Below are 17952 nucleotides of genomic sequence, written 5' to 3'. Positions count from 1 at the left end.
TTTGGGGGGGGGGGGGGGGGCTCACCGCCGCCAGAATCGGAGAAAGCAGAGATGCCGACCGACCGAAGGGCGAGGGGCAGAGGAGGATGCGCTCTGCCTCCATGCCAATCGCCTAGGGTCGGCGCAGTTTCCCGCGGCCGCCGGCCCGCTCCTCCACGCTCCAGCCCAGGCCTGGCTGTTCAGTCCCCGGGGCGGCACCGAGTCTCCCCATCACGTCGCCCCCGGCCGCCCGGCACGCGCCCCTCGGTGGCTCACTGCACCAGACCCCGCCGCTCCAGCCCGAGGAGCTGGAGACAGCCCCAAGCCTCTCCCTCTCAGCGTCGGTTCCAGGACCCCTGAGGCCGCACTCACGGTTGGCGATGTCGCCCCCCATCTTATACTTGGTCACGACCAGGTCCTCGGCGATAGTTTGCTCCTGCTGCTCATCTTCGCCCGACATCCTTCTATCACCACTACTGCAGCTTCGCTTCTCCTGAGCCGCGGCCTCTGTCTTCCTTCCCAGCCACAAGCAGTGGCCAGAGTGCCCCCAGTCCGCGAGGAGAGCACGAGCGAAAGCGCGAGCAAGCAAGGGAGCGGGAGGGCGGGCGGCGAGAGCAAGAAGCTGCGAGCGCGCGGGCTGAGCGCAGGGCACGCTGGGACTATGAGTCCCGCGGGCCGCCAGCCTCCAGCCGCCCACGTGGGCTCGGGAACTACAACTCCCAGCCTGCTCGTCGCGTCCCTCTGCCAGGCCCTGGGTCCTTGCTCTCCCAGGTCCTCGCACGCCAGAATCGCCGGGCACGCTGGGAAGGGTCAGGCTCCGGCGGGAAGGCGGAGCTGTTGGGGAGCGTGAAGGCAAAGCGTGGTCTCTCTGGGAAAAACCTTATCGAGCGGATCGCTGAGCTGGAACCCGTAACAGAGGGGGGCGGGCTGAGCGACGCAGGGCGGAGAAATGGGTATAGAGTTGCCGAGTAGGGTGGAGTCGGAGGACGGTAAGCGTGGTGTGCACACCTAGGGCGGGGAGCTTGTGTCCTTAGCTGGCGCGACCGGCTGGGCTAGTTCAGTCCTCCCAGTGCTGGGAGGACGGAGTGGAGCAGAGCGGATGTGGAAGATCTAGGCCAGGATTTACTGGACAGCCGGAGTCTGAAGGATATCCATTTTCTATGGCCTCCAAATGTAAACGCGAGACTTCCCCCTGAAGTAAAATGGCACTATTGTTCCAACAGTAAGCTTTGATTTCTAAGAGAAATGCTCAGGAGGGATTAGGTCACTTAATGAGTTCTGAATCATTTCTAGCTTTCAGTATTCAGCCTATATAGGGGAAAAAAAAACAAAAACAAAAAACAGCTGTAAGTGTTTTTCTGATATCCCCAGGCACACATTTTGTTTTTGTTTTGCTATAGTTGTTACCTTTTAGCGATTCCCAGGAAAATCCGTAAATAAAAAAATCTGCTCTTTATGTATCTGAGCATTAAAAGAAAAAATAGCAGGCGAAAGTTAGATGAGATAGAAAGACGATGAAGAGCAGAGAAAGCTATTCACTGTTCAGGAGCAGGGAAAAGGGAAGGATGCTTATGCACTTTTCACTTGACAGGAATCTGGAAAAACTTTGGCATTTTTATTCAGACACATATAAAAACAAAAACTTCAGCGATACAAGACATTTTCCCCCAGTTCTCAGCCAAGAGGCCTGAGGTCTGAAGATGGTTCCTCTTTCTGTCCGACCAGAAGCTCCTCATTCCTGGATGAGAATGGGACCTTTATGAATTGGCTTGTAAGGAGTGTATATCATCTACAACACAGAGGGGCTGTGGTTTACACAGATATACCCAGTTATCTGTCCTTCTGGGATGTCTCCACTCCTTCCTGAGATAAGAAGTCTGGGTGTTGGAGGATGTGGCTGTTGGCGTTGGCTTATTTCAGTGCAAAAGAAAAAAAAAAGAAAAGAAAACAAAGCCCTGGTTGTGGCTCACACCTGTAATCCAACCTTTAGGAAATTGCTGTGAGTTCAGGGCCATCCTGGGCTACAGAGTTCCAGGCTAATCTGGTCTACAGAGTGAGATGCTTTCTCAAAAGCAGAAACAATGCCCTTTTCAAGGGCTTGACATACATTTTCCTTGACACCTTATAGTAAAAACACATGCTGGCTGTGGTGGTACATGCCTTTAATGCCAGCACTAGGGAGGCAGAGGTAGGCGGATTTCTGTGAGTTCCAAGGCCAGCCTGGTCTACATAGTGAGTTCCAGGACATTTGGAGCTGCAGGGAGACCCTGTCTCAAAAAGACCAAAAACAAAAAACAAACAAACAAAAAAAACCCACATGCATTGGAATTAGGAAGATTTTTGAATCCTGGACCTGCTGCTTAATTTCTTCAAGGCTCAGTCCCTCATCTGAGGTTTGGTTTCCACAGTTTTAGTAACCTGTGATCAGCTACAGTCTGAAAATGTTGAATTACAAATTCCAGAAATAATTCCTAAGAGGTTTACATTGCACACCATTCTGAGTACCATGATGCAATTCCAACCATCCTGTCCCATGTGGTGGGTCAATCTTTTTGCCCAGCGCATCCACACTGTACAAGTTACCTGCTCATCAGTCACCAAGTAACCCACCAGGTTATCAGACTGGCCGACAGTGATATATCACAGTACTTGTGTTCAAGTTCATATACTCTCATGTTGCTTAAGAAATGGCCCCAAAGTGCAAGAGCAGTGATGCTGGCAATTTAGACATCAAAGAGAAGTGCTTTCTTTAAGAGAAAAGGTAGAAGGTTTTAAGTTCATATGGGGGGAGCTCATATGCCAAGATCTACAGTAAGAACAAATCCATGAAATTAAGAAAATGGAAAAAGAAATTAGTACTAGTTTTTTTTTTTTTGCTGTGGCACTTCAAACTGCAAGATTTATGGCCAAAATTAATGACAAATTCTTAAGATGGAAAAGGTATTGAACTATAAGATTCAAGTTTGTAGACCAACTAAAATATTAATTTAAAAACTATAGGATTCAGTACTATCCACAGACTCAAGCACCTACTGGGTATCTTGGAACACTCAAAGGGACTATTCTGTTTATAAAATGAGATAACCTCTAACTCACAAAATTATAAGGATAATAATTGAGATGATGTAGGCCAAGTGCAGCATGAGGCCTGGCTCATAGTAAATGATCAATTACTAGTCATCAGTATCCTAACTTCTTTCCTTATTCTACAAAGTTTTAAACTTCTCAATCTTTCCATGGGATTAAGAGTCTCATAAACTGAAATTTTACATTGCTCTGCCAGATTACTCTATCTCCTCTTCCTTAGGACAGTCTGATAGGAAACAAAGTCAAAACTTAAGAGTCTAATCCCAACAAGGAAGAGCCTGGGAGAAAGGAATTTAGGAAGTAATCCTTCATATCTCCAGGGAGTCACCCTGAGGAAGCTGAGGAACGGGATTAGGAAAGTATACAAAATAGGAAAAACCTCTTTTCCTGGGGTTGTCAAAGAGAAGAAAGTGCACAGCTGGTTACACACCACAAGAATTTTGTGTGGAAGTGTTTAAAAGCCTTTGAAGGACGAATAGAATTGTCTAGAACTGGACAAACAGGGCTGAGACTGAGGGAGAGGGGGTAGGAAAGAGTACCCTCTAGAGGCACTAGCTGCCATCAAATGCTCCCCAAGTGTTTCAAGGAGCGGAGGTTATGTTCTCTGGGCATTGGCTTTAGGGAAAAGTCTGCTATGCCAGTAGTCAGGATTATCAAAGGCAGAGTCAGTGGCTTCTAAGCTCCTCAGAGTTTTGAGACGGGCATAGCGGACATGGGGAGCATGTTGTCCTGGCCCCTGGAAAGCTCTCATCTCTTCATACCCTTGTTCAGTTGCTGGGCAGGTACCCATGGCCGCATAGTCGCCTCCTGCACCCCCTCCATCACGTTGCCGGTTCATATATTCATAGTCTTCATCTGGAGTTGTGCCAGCAGAGGGCATAATGGGCACAGGGTGGAGAGGGCAACTCTGTGTGCTGCCCAGAGAAGCACTAAGGTCTGATCCCACATCCATGTACTCATATCCCAGCTCCTCAAGGGAGCCAGGCCTAGGGTGGCGAGGTGGACTACTTCTTCTCTTCCGGTTCATGTACTCATACTCATCTTCATCTTCTTCTTCAGTTCCCAGCACAGAACTGAGACCCACTGAAGAAAGGGTGCCTTCCCTGGAGGATGTACCTAGAATTGAGAAGAATGATGGGATGTGTAGAACTGACAGAAATAAGCAGAAGTGGAGAGAAGTTAGAAAAAAGATAGGGAGAGATATCAGAGAAGATGAAGGATTTAGGGGGAGCTTAAAAGATGAGAAGAAAAAACTACAGGAGGATTCAGGTACCTTTGAGGTGTGTATCTGGCATGACATAACCATTGACATCCTCTTCCTCTAACCCTGGTGGGGAGAGTGGGGTAACAGGAGTAAGCAGGCTGTGTCTCTGTGAATGGTAGGCACTGTCTCCACGTGGGCGTGGACTCCGACTCCGGCTCCGGCTTCTACACATTGACACTTTCTCTTGGAGCTCTGCCTCTGAGCCTGTCACATGGCCCTCTGATGACTCCGATGTGAGCCGTCCCCGTGGAATTGGATGCAGAGAGATGGGACGGGGGCACTGCTCACTACTCCCACAAACTCCAGAGTCCTAAGGAGGAAAATAAACAGAACAATAAGGGGATTTGTTTAGAAGGAGGAGAGGTTATTCAACGACTTCTTTGCAGGAGGCTGATTAAACTATAAAGGTTTCTGTTATCTCCCTCCATATCCTATCAACCCTTTCAAACACATAAGACCCTCTGCCACCCCCACCTTTTTGACAGCGGACCTTACCAGACAAACCTCCCCGAGATTACTCTGGTTCATGGGCATGTATCCAGATGAGGGACTTACAAGACTCTGGCTCTAGGATGAGAAAAGGAAAGAAATGTTAAAATGAAGGAAAGATCTCAGCATGGAGGCTGTTGAGTAATTTGAGTAGGGTTCAAATCTACTCTTGGGCATTTAGAAGGCATCTTACCCCACGAGGCCGAGTAAGCGTTCCAGCTGGTAAACTGAGGGCAGAGCCCAGTGTGGTAGCCAGGCTGTCCTCCTCCGCCTCCAAGTCTAGGTCTATGTCCAGTTCTGGCTCCAGCTCTACTTCCTCTAGTTCTTTGTTTGTCAGAGCAGAGGGCTCTGCCCCAGGAGGTAGTCCAGGCCCAGTCTCTCTCTATAGGAACAGACATTTGTTAAGGTGGATTCTAGTTCCAGACAAGTCTTTTCTCTAAATGACTTTGACATCTCCTACTCACCTTTATGACCAGATACCGTGGTGGGTCACGGGCCATCCTGGTGAACTCATTAGCTAGTTCTTTAAAGGTTGGGCGAATATTCTCATCAATCATCCAACCTGGGGGTGAGATGTTGAAGGTAAGCCAGAAGAGAATAGAGCCACGGAGCAGGAGGGAGGGAAGTCAGCTAGAAAATGCCTGGGCTCGGCAGATAACTCACACTTGACCATGACCATGTAGACATCAATGGTGCAGATATGGGGCTGTGTTAACCGCTCCCCCTTCTCTAGCAGGTCTGGGATTTCAGCCAGTCGCAACCCTGCATAGGGCTCTGCCCCAAAGGTCATCAACTCCCAAACTGTTACACCTGTTATAGGAAGGAACTGATTAGTCAGTATGAAAAATAGACCTAGGTTGGGGGTGGTGGCACAGGCCTTTAATTCCACCAGGTGGATCTCTGTGAGACTGAGACCAGGCTGGTCAACATAGTGAGTTCCAGGCCAGTTGGGGCTTACAGGGAGACCCTGTCTTAAAACAAACAAAAAATAGACATAGGCATGAAGTAAAGGGAAGTTAGAACTTGCTCTCATAGAAGGATCTGAAGGGTGTGCAGTTTCTCCAAGGAGGTGACTCAAAAGATATTTGTGGAATTTGGGCCAGTGATGACATGGAGGGTACCTAGGCACACTCACCATAGCTCCAGACATCACTCTGGTGGGTGTATTTCCCAAAGTGGATACTCTCAAGGGCCATCCACTTAATTGGAGTCTGAGGATTAAAGATAAAGTGCTATTGGTTAATTTTCACAGATTTTCTTAGCATTTCAGAACCTCAAGTTCACTATCATTCTTTGTTTTCTGAACTTAAATTTCTTGAATTTACCATGAATCATCTGTTTACCTCAGAAGGAGACCACTGACTACTTTCTACCTCTGTGCTCATCCCACTCCACTGCCATCACCTCTCCATCTCTGTTTCACCTTACCTTGGCCTCGCTGTGTAGTAACTGCTTATCATCAGGTGGTAACAGGTCAGCCACGCCAAAATCTGCCACCTGAACCTGACTGGGTGACTTGAGCAGCACATTCCGAAGAGCCAGGTTCCTATGCACCATGCTATGCTCCTCCAGGTAATACATACCCTAAAGGAGGAAGTAATCTCAGGATCAGGAGAGCTAGTCCTTGAGATCTAGAACTCCCGAAACCCTGAAGACACCTCTCAGAACTTCCAACCCTCAATCTTCCTGCCCTTATCCTGACTTCCTTCGGTCAGGCAGTTATCATAGGCATCCTCTAGTCTCCTCTCACCTTAGCAATTTGTACTCCCCAGTTGAGCAGCAGCTGTGGCCCCAGTGCCCCACGATGCTGTCTCACATGATCAAGGAGGGAGCCCAGAGGCAAGTACTGAGTGACAAGCTGCAGAGATGTCCCTGGGCATAGTCCCAGCAGCCGTACGATGTGTGCATGGTCTAGGCTGCCAATGGCCAGCATATGCTAGGAAACATGAGAGGTATCATCCAGGGAACACCAGGTTCACATGTACTCAGTGCAGGTATAACCACCCCAGGGCTTCCTGTAACATTCAAGTACAGCAGCACAGTATTTCCCAAGACAGTATCATACTTCTAGATGTCTGTACCTAACACTGCCTCTCTTCTAGTGGCATATAGAATCCCATTCCCTCACTTACATCTGTCACATCTTGAAAACTTTGCCGTCCACTCCTGTCCTCAATGACTTTAATGCAGACTGGAATCTTGATGGATTCACCCTCAGGAATCCACACCCCCTAGGAAGTTTGCGATGGGAAGTTAGGCAAGGATCATTTTTCCCATGTAAGTCCTTTGCCAAACTTTTTCTCCCATTTGCCCTCAATATTTTCCTCACTTTTCCAGATTTCCTGTGGGTCACTCACCTTGTGTACGGTTCCAAAGACACCTGAGCCAAGTACTTTAAGCTTTCTTAGCTCTGTCTCTTTGAAGATTCTGGCCAAGACTTTGTTTGCCTTCTCGCTGGGGTCTAGAGGCTCTATACTCTGAGGAGTGGACAGGAAGGAGGCACTCAGAAAAGCCCCACTCCCGTGTCCCAGTCCCACCCCACTGGTGCATGCCAAGGGCAGCAGGGCCCAGAGCAGGAAGAGGAATTGTCTTTATTCCTGGAAAGCAACATAATGTCATTGGGAAACAACAGGCCCTGAGGCTTTGAAGAAGCTATGTCTGTGAGAAAGGAATCAAGAGGGTGGTTTTCCCTCGGAATAGCCGAGGGATATGGGGAGGCTGGTCATACACCATCTTGAAGACCTTTCATAGAATGCTCCTGCATTTTCTCTCTCTTCTCTCTCTAAGGCAGGACCTTGTAGGGCTGGAGAGATAGCTCAGTGGTTAAGAGCTGGTTACTCTTACAAAGGACCCAAGATTGGTTCCCAGCACCCAGATGGCAGCTAACTGTAACTGTAGTTCCAGAGATCTGACACCCTCTTCTGACCTCCTAAGGCATTACACACAAGTGGAGCACCTTATGTGCAGGCAAAACAGTCATGCACAAAATAAAATCCATAAAACCCAAAACAACAAAAAAAAGACAGGACGGTGCGGTGTAAATCAGGCTTGCCTTGCAATGCTCCTGCCTCAGTTCTGAGTGCTGGAATTACTGCCATGTGCCACCATGCCTGACTCTGCTTTTCTTTCTTTTTTTTTAATATTTTATTTATTTTTATTTCATATGTATGAATGTACTGTCTGCATGTATGTAAGTACACCTGGGTCATGCAATGCCCGCAGAGGTCAGAAGAAAGTGCTGGATTCCCCCTGGAACTGGAGTTATGGGTGGTTGTTAGCCACCATGTGAGTGCTGGAATCGAACCCGGGTCTCCTGCAAGAACAGCCACTGTTCTTAACCACTGAGCCATCTCTCCAGCTGACTCTGCTTTTCTTGTTCTTTTTCTTTCTTTTTTTTTTTTGGTCCTTTTGAGACAGGGTCCCCCTGTAGCCCCAGCTGGACTGGAACTCCCTATGTAAACCAGGCTGGTCTTGAACTCACAGAGATCCGCCTGCCTCTGCCTCTTGAGTGCTGGGATTAACGGTGTGCACCACCACACTCAGCCTGACTGCTTTTCAAAGCACGTCCACATGCCACTTATATTCTTGCAGCCATTCTGGAAGGATGAATGTTACTTCCTCTGTACAGATATATAAACTGAGGTACAGAGAAGGAAAGCAACTTCTTCAGAGTCATAACAAACAGTAATATCAAATGAGGAAAAAAGTTCCCACCTCTTGAACTGATGCATGTGCATGTGTGAGTGCACATGTGCGTGCATGTTGCTGGAATTGAACCTAGGTCCTTATACATGCTAAGCAAGCATTCTATTCTACCTCTGAGCTATAGCCCTAGTTCTACACTGTCTTCTTGAAAGGACCAAATTTCCAGGGAAAGAGGAGGGGGAGTAAGATTCATCCTCTGATTTATCTCTGGAAGCCAATTATAAAGGGTACCTCTCAAAATATATACTCACCTCACCCCGTTCCAAGTAGCGCCTCATAGCCCTTTTATTCTGAATCCTGCGCCCACGCCAGTAGAGAAGAATGCCTCCCAGGGCCAGGATAATCACAGCCAAGCCTACTGTCAAAGCCATTACCAGATGGGTTTTGCTATGGGATATAGAAATGGCCAGCATTATCCTGGGTTTACACCTTCCTCACAAGTGTCATTTATACTGTGTAGATCTGCGACAAGATGTTAATATTCACAGATATTATTCTTGAGCACTGAAGGGGTTAACCTAAACATGGAACATCTTCTTCTTAGGCTAGCACAAGTTAATCTTAGGAAGGGAGGCCAGAAACCATGATTCCTGAGTCCAGCAATGGTGGACTATGCATATAAAAAGACAGAATGAGCTGGGCATGGTGGCGCACGCCTTTAATCCCAGTACTTGGAGGCAGAGGCAGGCAGATCTCTGTGAGTTTGAGGCCAGCCTGGTCTACATAGTGAGTTCCAGGACGGATGACCCCAGTGGATGACTCTGCACTCATGTGCAGATGGACAGCACTGATTGGACTCAGGGTGCTATCAAAAACAACAACAAAAAAGGACAGAAAGTTGTGAGGGGGACGGGATTTGGAGGGGAAGTTGGAGGGAGGTGGTGGTGGGTGGATATTATCCACATTGTATATATTTATTTTATTTTATTTATTTTTTGTCTTTTTGAGACAAGGTCTCCCTGTAGCCCCAGCTGTCCTGGAACTCACTATGTAGACCAGACAAAAATCCACCTGCCTCTGCCTCCCAAGTGCTGGGATTAAAGGCGTGAACCACCACGCCCAGCTTCCACATTGTATAAATGTATGAAAATTTCAAAGAATAAATTTAAAGTATTTTTAGAAAAAGGAGGTCATGGGCTGGAGAGATGGTTCAGTGGTTAAGAGCACTGACTGCTCTTGCAGAGGACCCGGGTTCGATTCCCAGCACCCACATGGTGGCTAACAACCATCCATAAGTCCAGTTCCAGGGGAATCTGACGCCTTCTTCTGACCTCCGTGGGCATTGCATGACACACATGCACTTACACACATGCAGGCAATACACTCATACACATAAAATAAAAATAATAAAATATTTTAAAAGAAAAAGGAGATCTAAGCCGGGCATGGTGGCACACACCTTTAATCCCAGCACTTGTGAGGCAGAGACAGGCGGATCTTTGTGAGTTTGAGACCAGTCTGGTCTACATAGCAAGTTCCAGGCCTCCAGTCCAGCTGGAGCTACATTGAGACCTTGTCTCAAAAAGACAAAAAAAAAAAGAAAAAAGAAAAAAAGAAAGAAAAAAGGAGATCTGGAGTGGTGGCACACGCCTTTAATCCCAGCACTCTGAGTTCAAGGCCAGCCTGCTCTACATAGTGAGTTGTAGACCAGCCAGGGATACATAGTGAGACCCTGTCTCAAAAACAAACAAAAAGAAAATAAATGCCAGGATGACCAGTAACCACCCTCTCACCCCACCTTTCTCTGGAATATCCCTAGCTTCCACAGTCTCCAAGCTTGTCGTACCTCATTAGCACTAGTGTTTGGTCTAAGCAGTCTTGTAGTTCCGGTCCCTTACACCTAGAAAAGAAAGTCACCCTCTTAGAAGCTTGGGCCAGCAAGATGGCTCAGTAAATAAAGGCATCTTTCACCAAGCCCAAGGTCCTGAGTTCAAGCCCATAGGACCCATGTTCTGGAAGGAGAAAACAGATTCCTCAGTTGTCCTCTGATCTCTACATGTACACCCTGGCACACATGCACTGCCCCCCACATACACATAGTAAATAAATATAAGATTTTTAAAAAGTTTAAAGGCAATAGTGGCTCAAGTCCAAGGGCTTCAACATACAAAAGCCTGTTTCAGAACAAACTTACTATGGTATCTCATGCTGGAACCCAAAGCCTATCTCTAAAACAGAGCCTCCATCTCTGGCTCACCAGCCCTTCCTAAGCCTCTCCTGAATGAAACTACCATGAGCTGAGGCTACTCCAGGTTCCCCCAACCATGGTGCGCTTCGGTATTGTTTCTGAATTTCCCCTCCTCCAGTCCTTTACTCCATAGCTGGGAGTGAGTCTTCAATCACCAGGCTTTTCTTCTTGTTGCTCCCTTCACCCTAATTCTGTGCTCCTGCCCTCCCCTGGTCATCCCATCACTGACCCCTGGGTGCAATTCTCATGGCAGGGCCGACATTCATTCTGAGCATCTGGGTACTTGTAGATGGGGCCCTTGGCACCTAGGACTCCATGGGGGCAGCTGCTCACACAGTGGGGCCCATCTCGAAAATGTGCACATTGAGCACAAGCATCAGAGCCCTGAGTAAAAGAGAGAGGTTCATTAAGAATGAGTTCCCAGTGTGAATTCCAGTCTGCTCAATAAGGACCAGTCCATCCCTTCAGGATCCTCCAGGTACAAACTCCAGTATTATCTAGTTTCCCTGGTTTCCTGGCTCTGGCTGAGCTGGAAATTTGGCCACATCATTCCCAAGACACTCCAAATGTTGCTCCTCCCCATCTCCCTTACAGATCCCAGAATTGCTACTGTACCGAGCCGTTGCATGTGGCAGTGTCCTCCATGGGTAGGCATTCTGAGTGGCAGGAGAAACATTCATCCTCTTGGGCAAACTCACGAGGTTCCCTGCAGTGGAGGACACGGGGGGCAGGGGGGAAAGTCATTTCCAAGTTCTGACCTTCACACTCTGATCCTACAGTGAAGACTTCTTACTTCATGCCGACCAAGACACATGCGGAAAGCTGTCTACAAAGCCAGGTTTGGTGGCTCACATCTGTGATCCCAGTGCTTTGGAGGCTCAGGCAGGAAGATTGCCAGCCTGGGTGACAGAGTGAGACTCTGTCTCAAAACAAAAAAAGCAGGCAAGAGCAAGAGAGAGAGAGAGAACCAGAGAGAAAGACTTGTCTAAAGGCTGTCACTACCTGAACTTCTCCGTCCCAGGACCCCACTCCCACCCTTTCTGAAGGCTTTCCCCTCACTGTACCCATTCAGGAAGTTGCAGTGAGTCACACAGACACCTTCTCGGCTGTAGTTTCGACAGGATAAACACTGACCAGGGCCTGGGCCCCAGCATCCCCCAGAAGAGCACAGTGGATCACACACTTTGCCCTCTGCCACTGGAAAAGAATGGATGGATTATTAGAAGAATCTGAGGACTCTCAGGAAGCCCTCTCCTGAACCTTCCCTCATCAGTGCTTCTACCCTCACATACCCTTCCTGCTTGGTTCCATCCCTACTCCCACTTGCAGGAACAAATAGTCCCAGTTCCCCCCATCTCCCTGACCACCTGTTCTCATCTCCAATTGGCCCATTCCCTTACTGCAGTCTCTGCGAGGCCGATTATGTTTGATGTCAAGTCTCTCTTCTGAAGGCCCCCGAAGCAGCCTGGTCCAGTTTACAGAGTGGTGGTAGCAGAGTTGCCTATTGGCACTTATGTAGATACGCCCGGCACTAATTTCCTTCAGGGATCGGAGGCCCAGAGACGTGACATTCAGATTCTTCATGATCAACAAAGAGAAGCCCCGGCTGAGGATAAAGAGGCAGAATGAGAAGGCAGACTACAAAGGGAAGATTACATTTACAGTGGATTCATTTTCACTTAACAGATTTGCTCTAAGATAGACCAGTGGAGAGTCTGCCTCTTTTGGTGATTGTTCTTAAAGAAATATGTTTTTAAAATTATGTGTACATATGTTTGCTTGTGTGTGGGTATGTACATGAGTGCAGATGCCCTGGGAGGTCAGAAGAGGGCACCATATACCCTGGAGCTGAGGTAAACAACTCACTTTCTCTGGAAGAGCAGTATATGCTCTTAAATACCGAACCATCTCTCCAGCCTGAGAATTTGGGTTTTTTTTTGGTCTTTTTTGAGAAGGATCACCTGCTGTTGTCCTAGCTGGCTTGAAACTTGCTATGTAGACCACGCTGGTCTTGATCTCACAGAGATCTGCCTACCTCTGCCTCTTGAGTACTGGAATTTTTAAAAATTTTATTTATTATTTTTATGTGTATGAGTGTATTGCCTGCATGTATGTGAGTGCACCCATGTCGTGCAATGCCACGGAGGTCAGAAGAGGGCTTCAGATTCCCCTGGAACTGGAGTGAAAGGACAGTTCGTAGCTGACATGTGGGTGCTGGGAATCAAACCTGGGTTCAGCAGTCAGTGCTCTTAACTGCTGAGCCATCTCTCCAGCCCCGCCCCCCAGTACTGGAATTAAAGGTGTGTGTCACCACGCCTAGCTTCTTCTTACTATGGTTTGTGTGTGTGTGTGTGTGTGTGTGTTTAATCTTTTTGAGACAGGGTTTACCTGTAGCCCCAGCTGACCTGGAACTTGCTATGTAGACCAGGCTGGCTTTGAACTCACAGAGATCCCTCTGCCTCTGCCTCCCAAGTGCTGGGATTAAAGGCATGCACCAACACGCCTGGCCTCTTACTATGTTTTTGAGGCAGGGCTGGAACTCACTATGTAGCCTAGGGTAGCCTTGAACTTGCAATGAACCTCCTGTTTCAGTCTCCCCAGTGCTACTATTACAACACCACCCCTAGCTTTCCCCTTCCTTTTACCTTTTCCCCATCAAGCTAGCAGATCCTTGGGGCCTACTCAATAATAAGTGTGTTGTATTTCACAAAAGGATGCCCGTCTCACTCTCTGGAGATGCCACCACCTCCACATCCCTTACTCACTTGTAGAGGCTTCTGCCCCCAATGGTTGTCAGGTTGGAAAAGACACTGAAGTTGTGCATGTGAGGAGGCCAGGACTGGATGTTCAGGTACCCTGAAGGGTTGGAGAGAAGCATGTGAGCAGGAGTCTTCTCCCTTCCTTGGGTTTTCTGTGACCTGCCTCCCCTGCTCCTTGGGATGTGATTTTTCTTTTCTTTTCTTTTCTTTTTTTTTTTTGTCTTTTTGAAACAGGGTCTCTTTGTAGCCCCAGCTGGCCTGGAACTCACTATGTAGACCACACTGGCCTTGAACTCACAGAGATCTGCCTGCCTCTGCCTCCCGAGTGCTAGGATTAAAGATCTGTACCACCACACCTGGTGGGATGTGATTTTTCTTATGCCGACTAACTGTAATGTATGCTCCTCCCAGCAAAGGAAGCTATTCCTCTTCCTCACCTGTGATCTCCCGTACTGTCTGGAAGACATTGAGCTTCTCAGGGTCCAGGGCAGGGATTTTGTGCCAGGGATCTCTGTGGGGGGTGGGGGAGGGAAAACTGGTCAACAAAGTACAGGTATAACTCAGTAGGAATGAACACACCATACCTCAGAATTTGGTTTCTAGATGTCAATTATTCTTTTCAGTGCTGGGGATCAAACCCAGAGCCTTGTACATGCTAAGAAAGCTCCTCTGTTATTGAACTATATCTCAGCCTGATTACTTTTGGCTTTTAAATCACATTCTCCATCCAAAGAAAGCAGAACACTTTGGAGAAATGCCCACAGTTGGGGAAACATAAATATATAAGCCGGGAGCATCCTCTGCCAAAAAGTAAAGAAACGCTCAAGGGCTGACTAGATGGCGCAGCCAGTAAAAAGCACTTGCCATGCAAGCCTGACAACATGAGTTCCATCCAAGGATCCCATGGTAGAGGGAGAGAACCAGCTCCCAAAAGTTGTTCTCTGACTGCCACACATGCATGTCTGCCTACACACACACACACACACACACACACACACACACACACACACCACACACACACACACACACACATCACAGACACATGCACACCAAGAATTTAATCCCAATACTTGGGAGGAAAAGACTGGAGAATCAGAAATTAGCTAGCCTGAGCTACCTTAGACCCTATCTCAAAACAAACAAACAAAAATCATAAGCTATTGAATAAAATGAATTATTCACATAGATCAAATAAATCAGGCTTTGGGATACAGCTTAGTGGTAGCACTGTATCTCCAGTCCACAGTGTGGGAGTGAGTCCTAGAGTCTGTAGACACCTCGCTAGCATTCCCAAGGTGTGGGTCTGATCCCCAGCACTGCGTAAAAAAAAAAAAAAAAAAAAAAAAAAAAAAAAAAAAAGGTAAAATAAAAGGTAGAAAGGGGAGATTTTCCTAACAATGCTAATAAATAAATACAGAAGAAATGACAGAATTAGGTAATCATCATTTGACAGTTATCCTAATCACTGATTCAAGCAGATATTATTACTTGACTCTGTGTGTGTGTGTGTGTGTGTGTGTGTGTGTATGTGTGTACGTGTGCATATGATGTGTGAAATGGTCTCACTATGTGACCCTGGCTGGCCTCAAAATCTTCCTGTCTCAGCCTTCTGACTGTTGGGACAATGGATCACCAAGCCTGGCTCCAAAGTACTCATTAACTGCAGAAGGAAAACAGTAATTAACTTCATGGTAGAAAATTCCAGCAGATACTATCAAACAAGTGACAAGAGACATCATGGTCAATGAAGGGAAAAATCAACATCATCTGCATTCTTGATATGATGCACTAAGAATATATATAACATCTATCTGTACTCTGAGCACTGGGGAGGCTAAGGCAGGAAGATCCCAGACTTAAGGCCAGTCTTACCTACATAGTATGACCCTGTCTCAAAAAATAAACAATCTTTAAAAAAAAAAGCATAATTTGACTAGTGATTGAGAATTTACTTAACATGTCTAAGGGCCTGAGTTAGATCTCTAGCACTCCCCCAAAACAAAACAAACAAAAACAAAATAAGAAAAACCAAATCAAAACAAAAGGCAGGTAAGGACATGAGAGACATTCAGATCGAAGAAAGCCTTGCCAATTATCTGACCTTTACTCATCAACAAATCTCATAAAAGATAAGTAAGAACAAGCCAGAGGTGATGGCACACACCTGTCATCTCAACACTCTCCAGGCTAAGGAAGGATGGCAAGATCAAGGCCAGTCTGGACTACATATGGAGATTTTATTTCATTGGAAAAAACAAATACTGAACAGAGGTAAGGGGTGAGTGCATGTGGGTGTACATGCATGCATGCATGCATGTGTGTGAGGGAGGGAAAGAGAAAGATGATTTTTAAAGAAAGCATGTGGGGGGGGTGCTGGAGAGATGGCTCAGTGGTTAGCAACACTGGCTGCTCTTGTAGAGGACCCAGGTTTGATTCCCAGCACCCACATGGCATCTAACAACCATCCTAACTCCAGTTTCAGGGGACTTGACGCCTCCCTCTTCTGACCTCTGTGGTATTGCACCACACAGATGCACCTTCATATATGCAGGCAATACATTCATACACATAAAGTAAAAATAATAAAAAATAAATAAGTATCAGTCGGGTGTGGTGGCACACGCCTGTAGTCCCAGCACCGGGAGGCAGAGGCGGACGGATCTCTGTGAGTTCAAGGCCAGCCTGGTCTACATAGTGAGTTACAGGACAGCTGGGGCTACAGGGAGACCCTGCTTCAAAAAGACAATAAATAAATAAATTAATTAATTAATTAATTAATTAATTAAAAATAAATAAATGAATATGTATGTTAGGGGAATTTGGGTAAAGAATATATAGAAAGTACTTATGTCACTTTTGCAACTTAAATGTGAACCTAAAGTTCTATCTAAATGAAAAATTAAAAGAAGGGGCCCAGCAAGATGGCTCAGCAGGTAAGGTGCTTCCTGAAGAGTCTGACCTCTGAGTTCCACTTCTAGAACCTACATGGTAGAAAGCTAGAAGGGATACCTGCACTCCTGCAAGCTGTCCTCTGATATCATCTATATCCATTGTGGCACATGCACATCTCCCATAAAAATAAATTAAATAAATAAATAAAAAGGGTATTTTTTAAAAGCAGGTGACCATAGGCCTCTCTTTCTGTCTGCTCACCAACTTAAGTGCTGTCTAGGGATCAAAGTCTCTTTGCTCTTCACTGTTCCAAGGAGCAGAATTGGAGGAAACAGCCAGAAATCATGGAGAGGCATAATGTTTATCTAAATGTAAGGAAGAAGACCCTCTAGAAAACTTGAAGACACTCTCCCTGTCATTCCTCAGGGTATACTGGGATGCCTGAGGGTGGGAAGCAGAAGTGAGCCTTCTCTCAGGTCCTTTGAAGCCCTAAGACTTAATGACTCACATTTCTAGTCAGCTGCATGTAGGGGAGGGAGATTTAGGCAGCTGAATGGATTGTGCAGTGGATGGGACTGGGGATGTTGGGTGGGAAGGCAGAATCTCTAACCCATTGAGGCCGGTGATAAGGAAGTCCAGGTTGCCCAGGATCTTGGTGCAGTTCACAAATCCATCGATGTTGCTCGAGTCCACAGTCTGGAAGCGGCTCCCAGAGCCTGTCCCCTCACAGGCTGCAAACACAAAAGAGTGTTGGGGGTTGAGTTGCCTCTGAGGAAAGGCCATTTATAACTCTCTGCCCTCTCTTACTCACCTTTTGGGCACAGCCCTCCACAAGGCTCACATATCTTGAGCCCATTTTTATCTACTTCCATCTTGTCAGGAGGACAAGCCCTGACACAGGATGTCTGATCTACCACAAAATTATCTAGGGAAGAAGAGGGCACCATTAGAGATGTGCAACATTGCCAACTGCTAAGATGCCCCCCCCCCGCTCCATTATGCACACCTTCTATCACTTTAGGATCTTCAGGTCACCCAACTTAATCCCTTTTGCACCCCCAAATTTTGTCTAAAATCTTGAGTCCACTATAATTGTTCCTTCCCCTCAAACACTTACGGGGACAGCTGGCCACACAAACTCCTCCATATTGGTACTTGGTATGAGGGTTGGGTTCTAGCTGGAAAGTTAGTTTGTTGTACACAAGTGGCTGTGGACACCGGGGCACACAGGCTCCACTGTCATTGAAGTGTCGGCAGGCCTGGGAAAGCGAAAGATTCCTAAAATTCATGTTTTTTATATGTGTTCCTATCTACTCCCCGAAGCCTGTACTCCCATTTCAGGGCACAGGCTGACAGTACCACTACGTACAAAGCAGTCTGTGTCCTGAGGCCCAGAGCAGCCCCCTGCACACTCATCATGGCAGCACTGGTTGGGGTTGGGCCCGAAGCAGTGACCATTACACTGAGGAGCACAGATGGTCTTGGTCACTATGGAAAGAAAGAAAGAAAGCATGGCATTCAGCGCACTCAGAGCTAAATCCAGAGACCATTGCTCATCTGGACCCTTCGGACTAACCCAGGCTTACACA

The 17952-nt window shown here is 47.0% G+C and overlaps 2 protein-coding genes across 4 annotated transcripts in view; both read right to left on the bottom strand.

The window, feature by feature from the left end:
• Window positions 1-605, bottom strand: part of Pa2g4 (proliferation-associated 2G4) — a 10369-nt gene extending 9764 nt beyond the window's left edge. The window contains exon 1 of the mRNA XM_017802085.1: window positions 352-605. Within this exon, the coding sequence (XP_017657574.1) occupies window positions 352-439 (88 nt within the window). The 5' untranslated portion in view covers window positions 440-605. The remainder of the gene's footprint in view (window positions 1-351) is intronic.
• Window positions 601-17952, bottom strand: part of Erbb3 (erb-b2 receptor tyrosine kinase 3) — a 23842-nt gene continuing 6490 nt past the window's right edge. Inside the window, exons 6-29 of one of the 3 annotated variants that reach the window (XM_029553848.1) lie at window positions 17733-17851; window positions 17481-17622; window positions 17175-17288; window positions 16974-17094; window positions 13909-13982; window positions 13478-13568; window positions 12113-12318; window positions 11777-11909; window positions 11328-11418; window positions 10942-11096; window positions 10311-10364; window positions 8776-8911; window positions 7177-7296; window positions 6952-7050; window positions 6570-6755; window positions 6248-6403; window positions 5955-6030; window positions 5483-5629; window positions 5284-5381; window positions 5013-5201; window positions 4826-4897; window positions 4340-4640; window positions 3828-4182; window positions 601-1171 (exon numbers count right to left, since the gene is read on the bottom strand). In XM_029553848.1, coding sequence (XP_029409708.1) covers window positions 1138-1171; window positions 3828-4182; window positions 4340-4640; window positions 4826-4897; window positions 5013-5201; window positions 5284-5381; window positions 5483-5629; window positions 5955-6030; window positions 6248-6403; window positions 6570-6755; window positions 6952-7050; window positions 7177-7296; window positions 8776-8911; window positions 10311-10364; window positions 10942-11096; window positions 11328-11418; window positions 11777-11909; window positions 12113-12318; window positions 13478-13568; window positions 13909-13982; window positions 16974-17094; window positions 17175-17288; window positions 17481-17622; window positions 17733-17851 — 3269 coding nt within the window. In that variant the 3' untranslated portion in view covers window positions 601-1137. Of the gene's footprint in view, window positions 1172-2223; window positions 4183-4339; window positions 4641-4825; window positions 4898-5012; window positions 5202-5283; window positions 5382-5482; window positions 5630-5954; window positions 6031-6247; window positions 6404-6569; window positions 6756-6951; window positions 7051-7176; window positions 7297-8775; window positions 8912-10310; window positions 10365-10941; window positions 11097-11327; window positions 11419-11776; window positions 11910-12112; window positions 12319-13477; window positions 13569-13908; window positions 13983-16973; window positions 17095-17174; window positions 17289-17480; window positions 17623-17732; window positions 17852-17952 lie in introns of those variants that run through there. The other 2 variants (XM_008848695.3, XM_029553847.1) reach the window with 2 other exon arrangements.

This window comes from Nannospalax galili, unplaced genomic scaffold (assembly GCF_000622305.1).
Source record: "Nannospalax galili isolate Female #2095 unplaced genomic scaffold, S.galili_v1.0 scaffold2124, whole genome shotgun sequence".
NCBI classification, from domain to species: domain Eukaryota; kingdom Metazoa; phylum Chordata; class Mammalia; order Rodentia; family Spalacidae; genus Nannospalax; species Nannospalax galili.
Note: the sequence above shows the minus strand (reverse complement) of the source record. Positions and strands in the feature narration are given on the sequence as shown.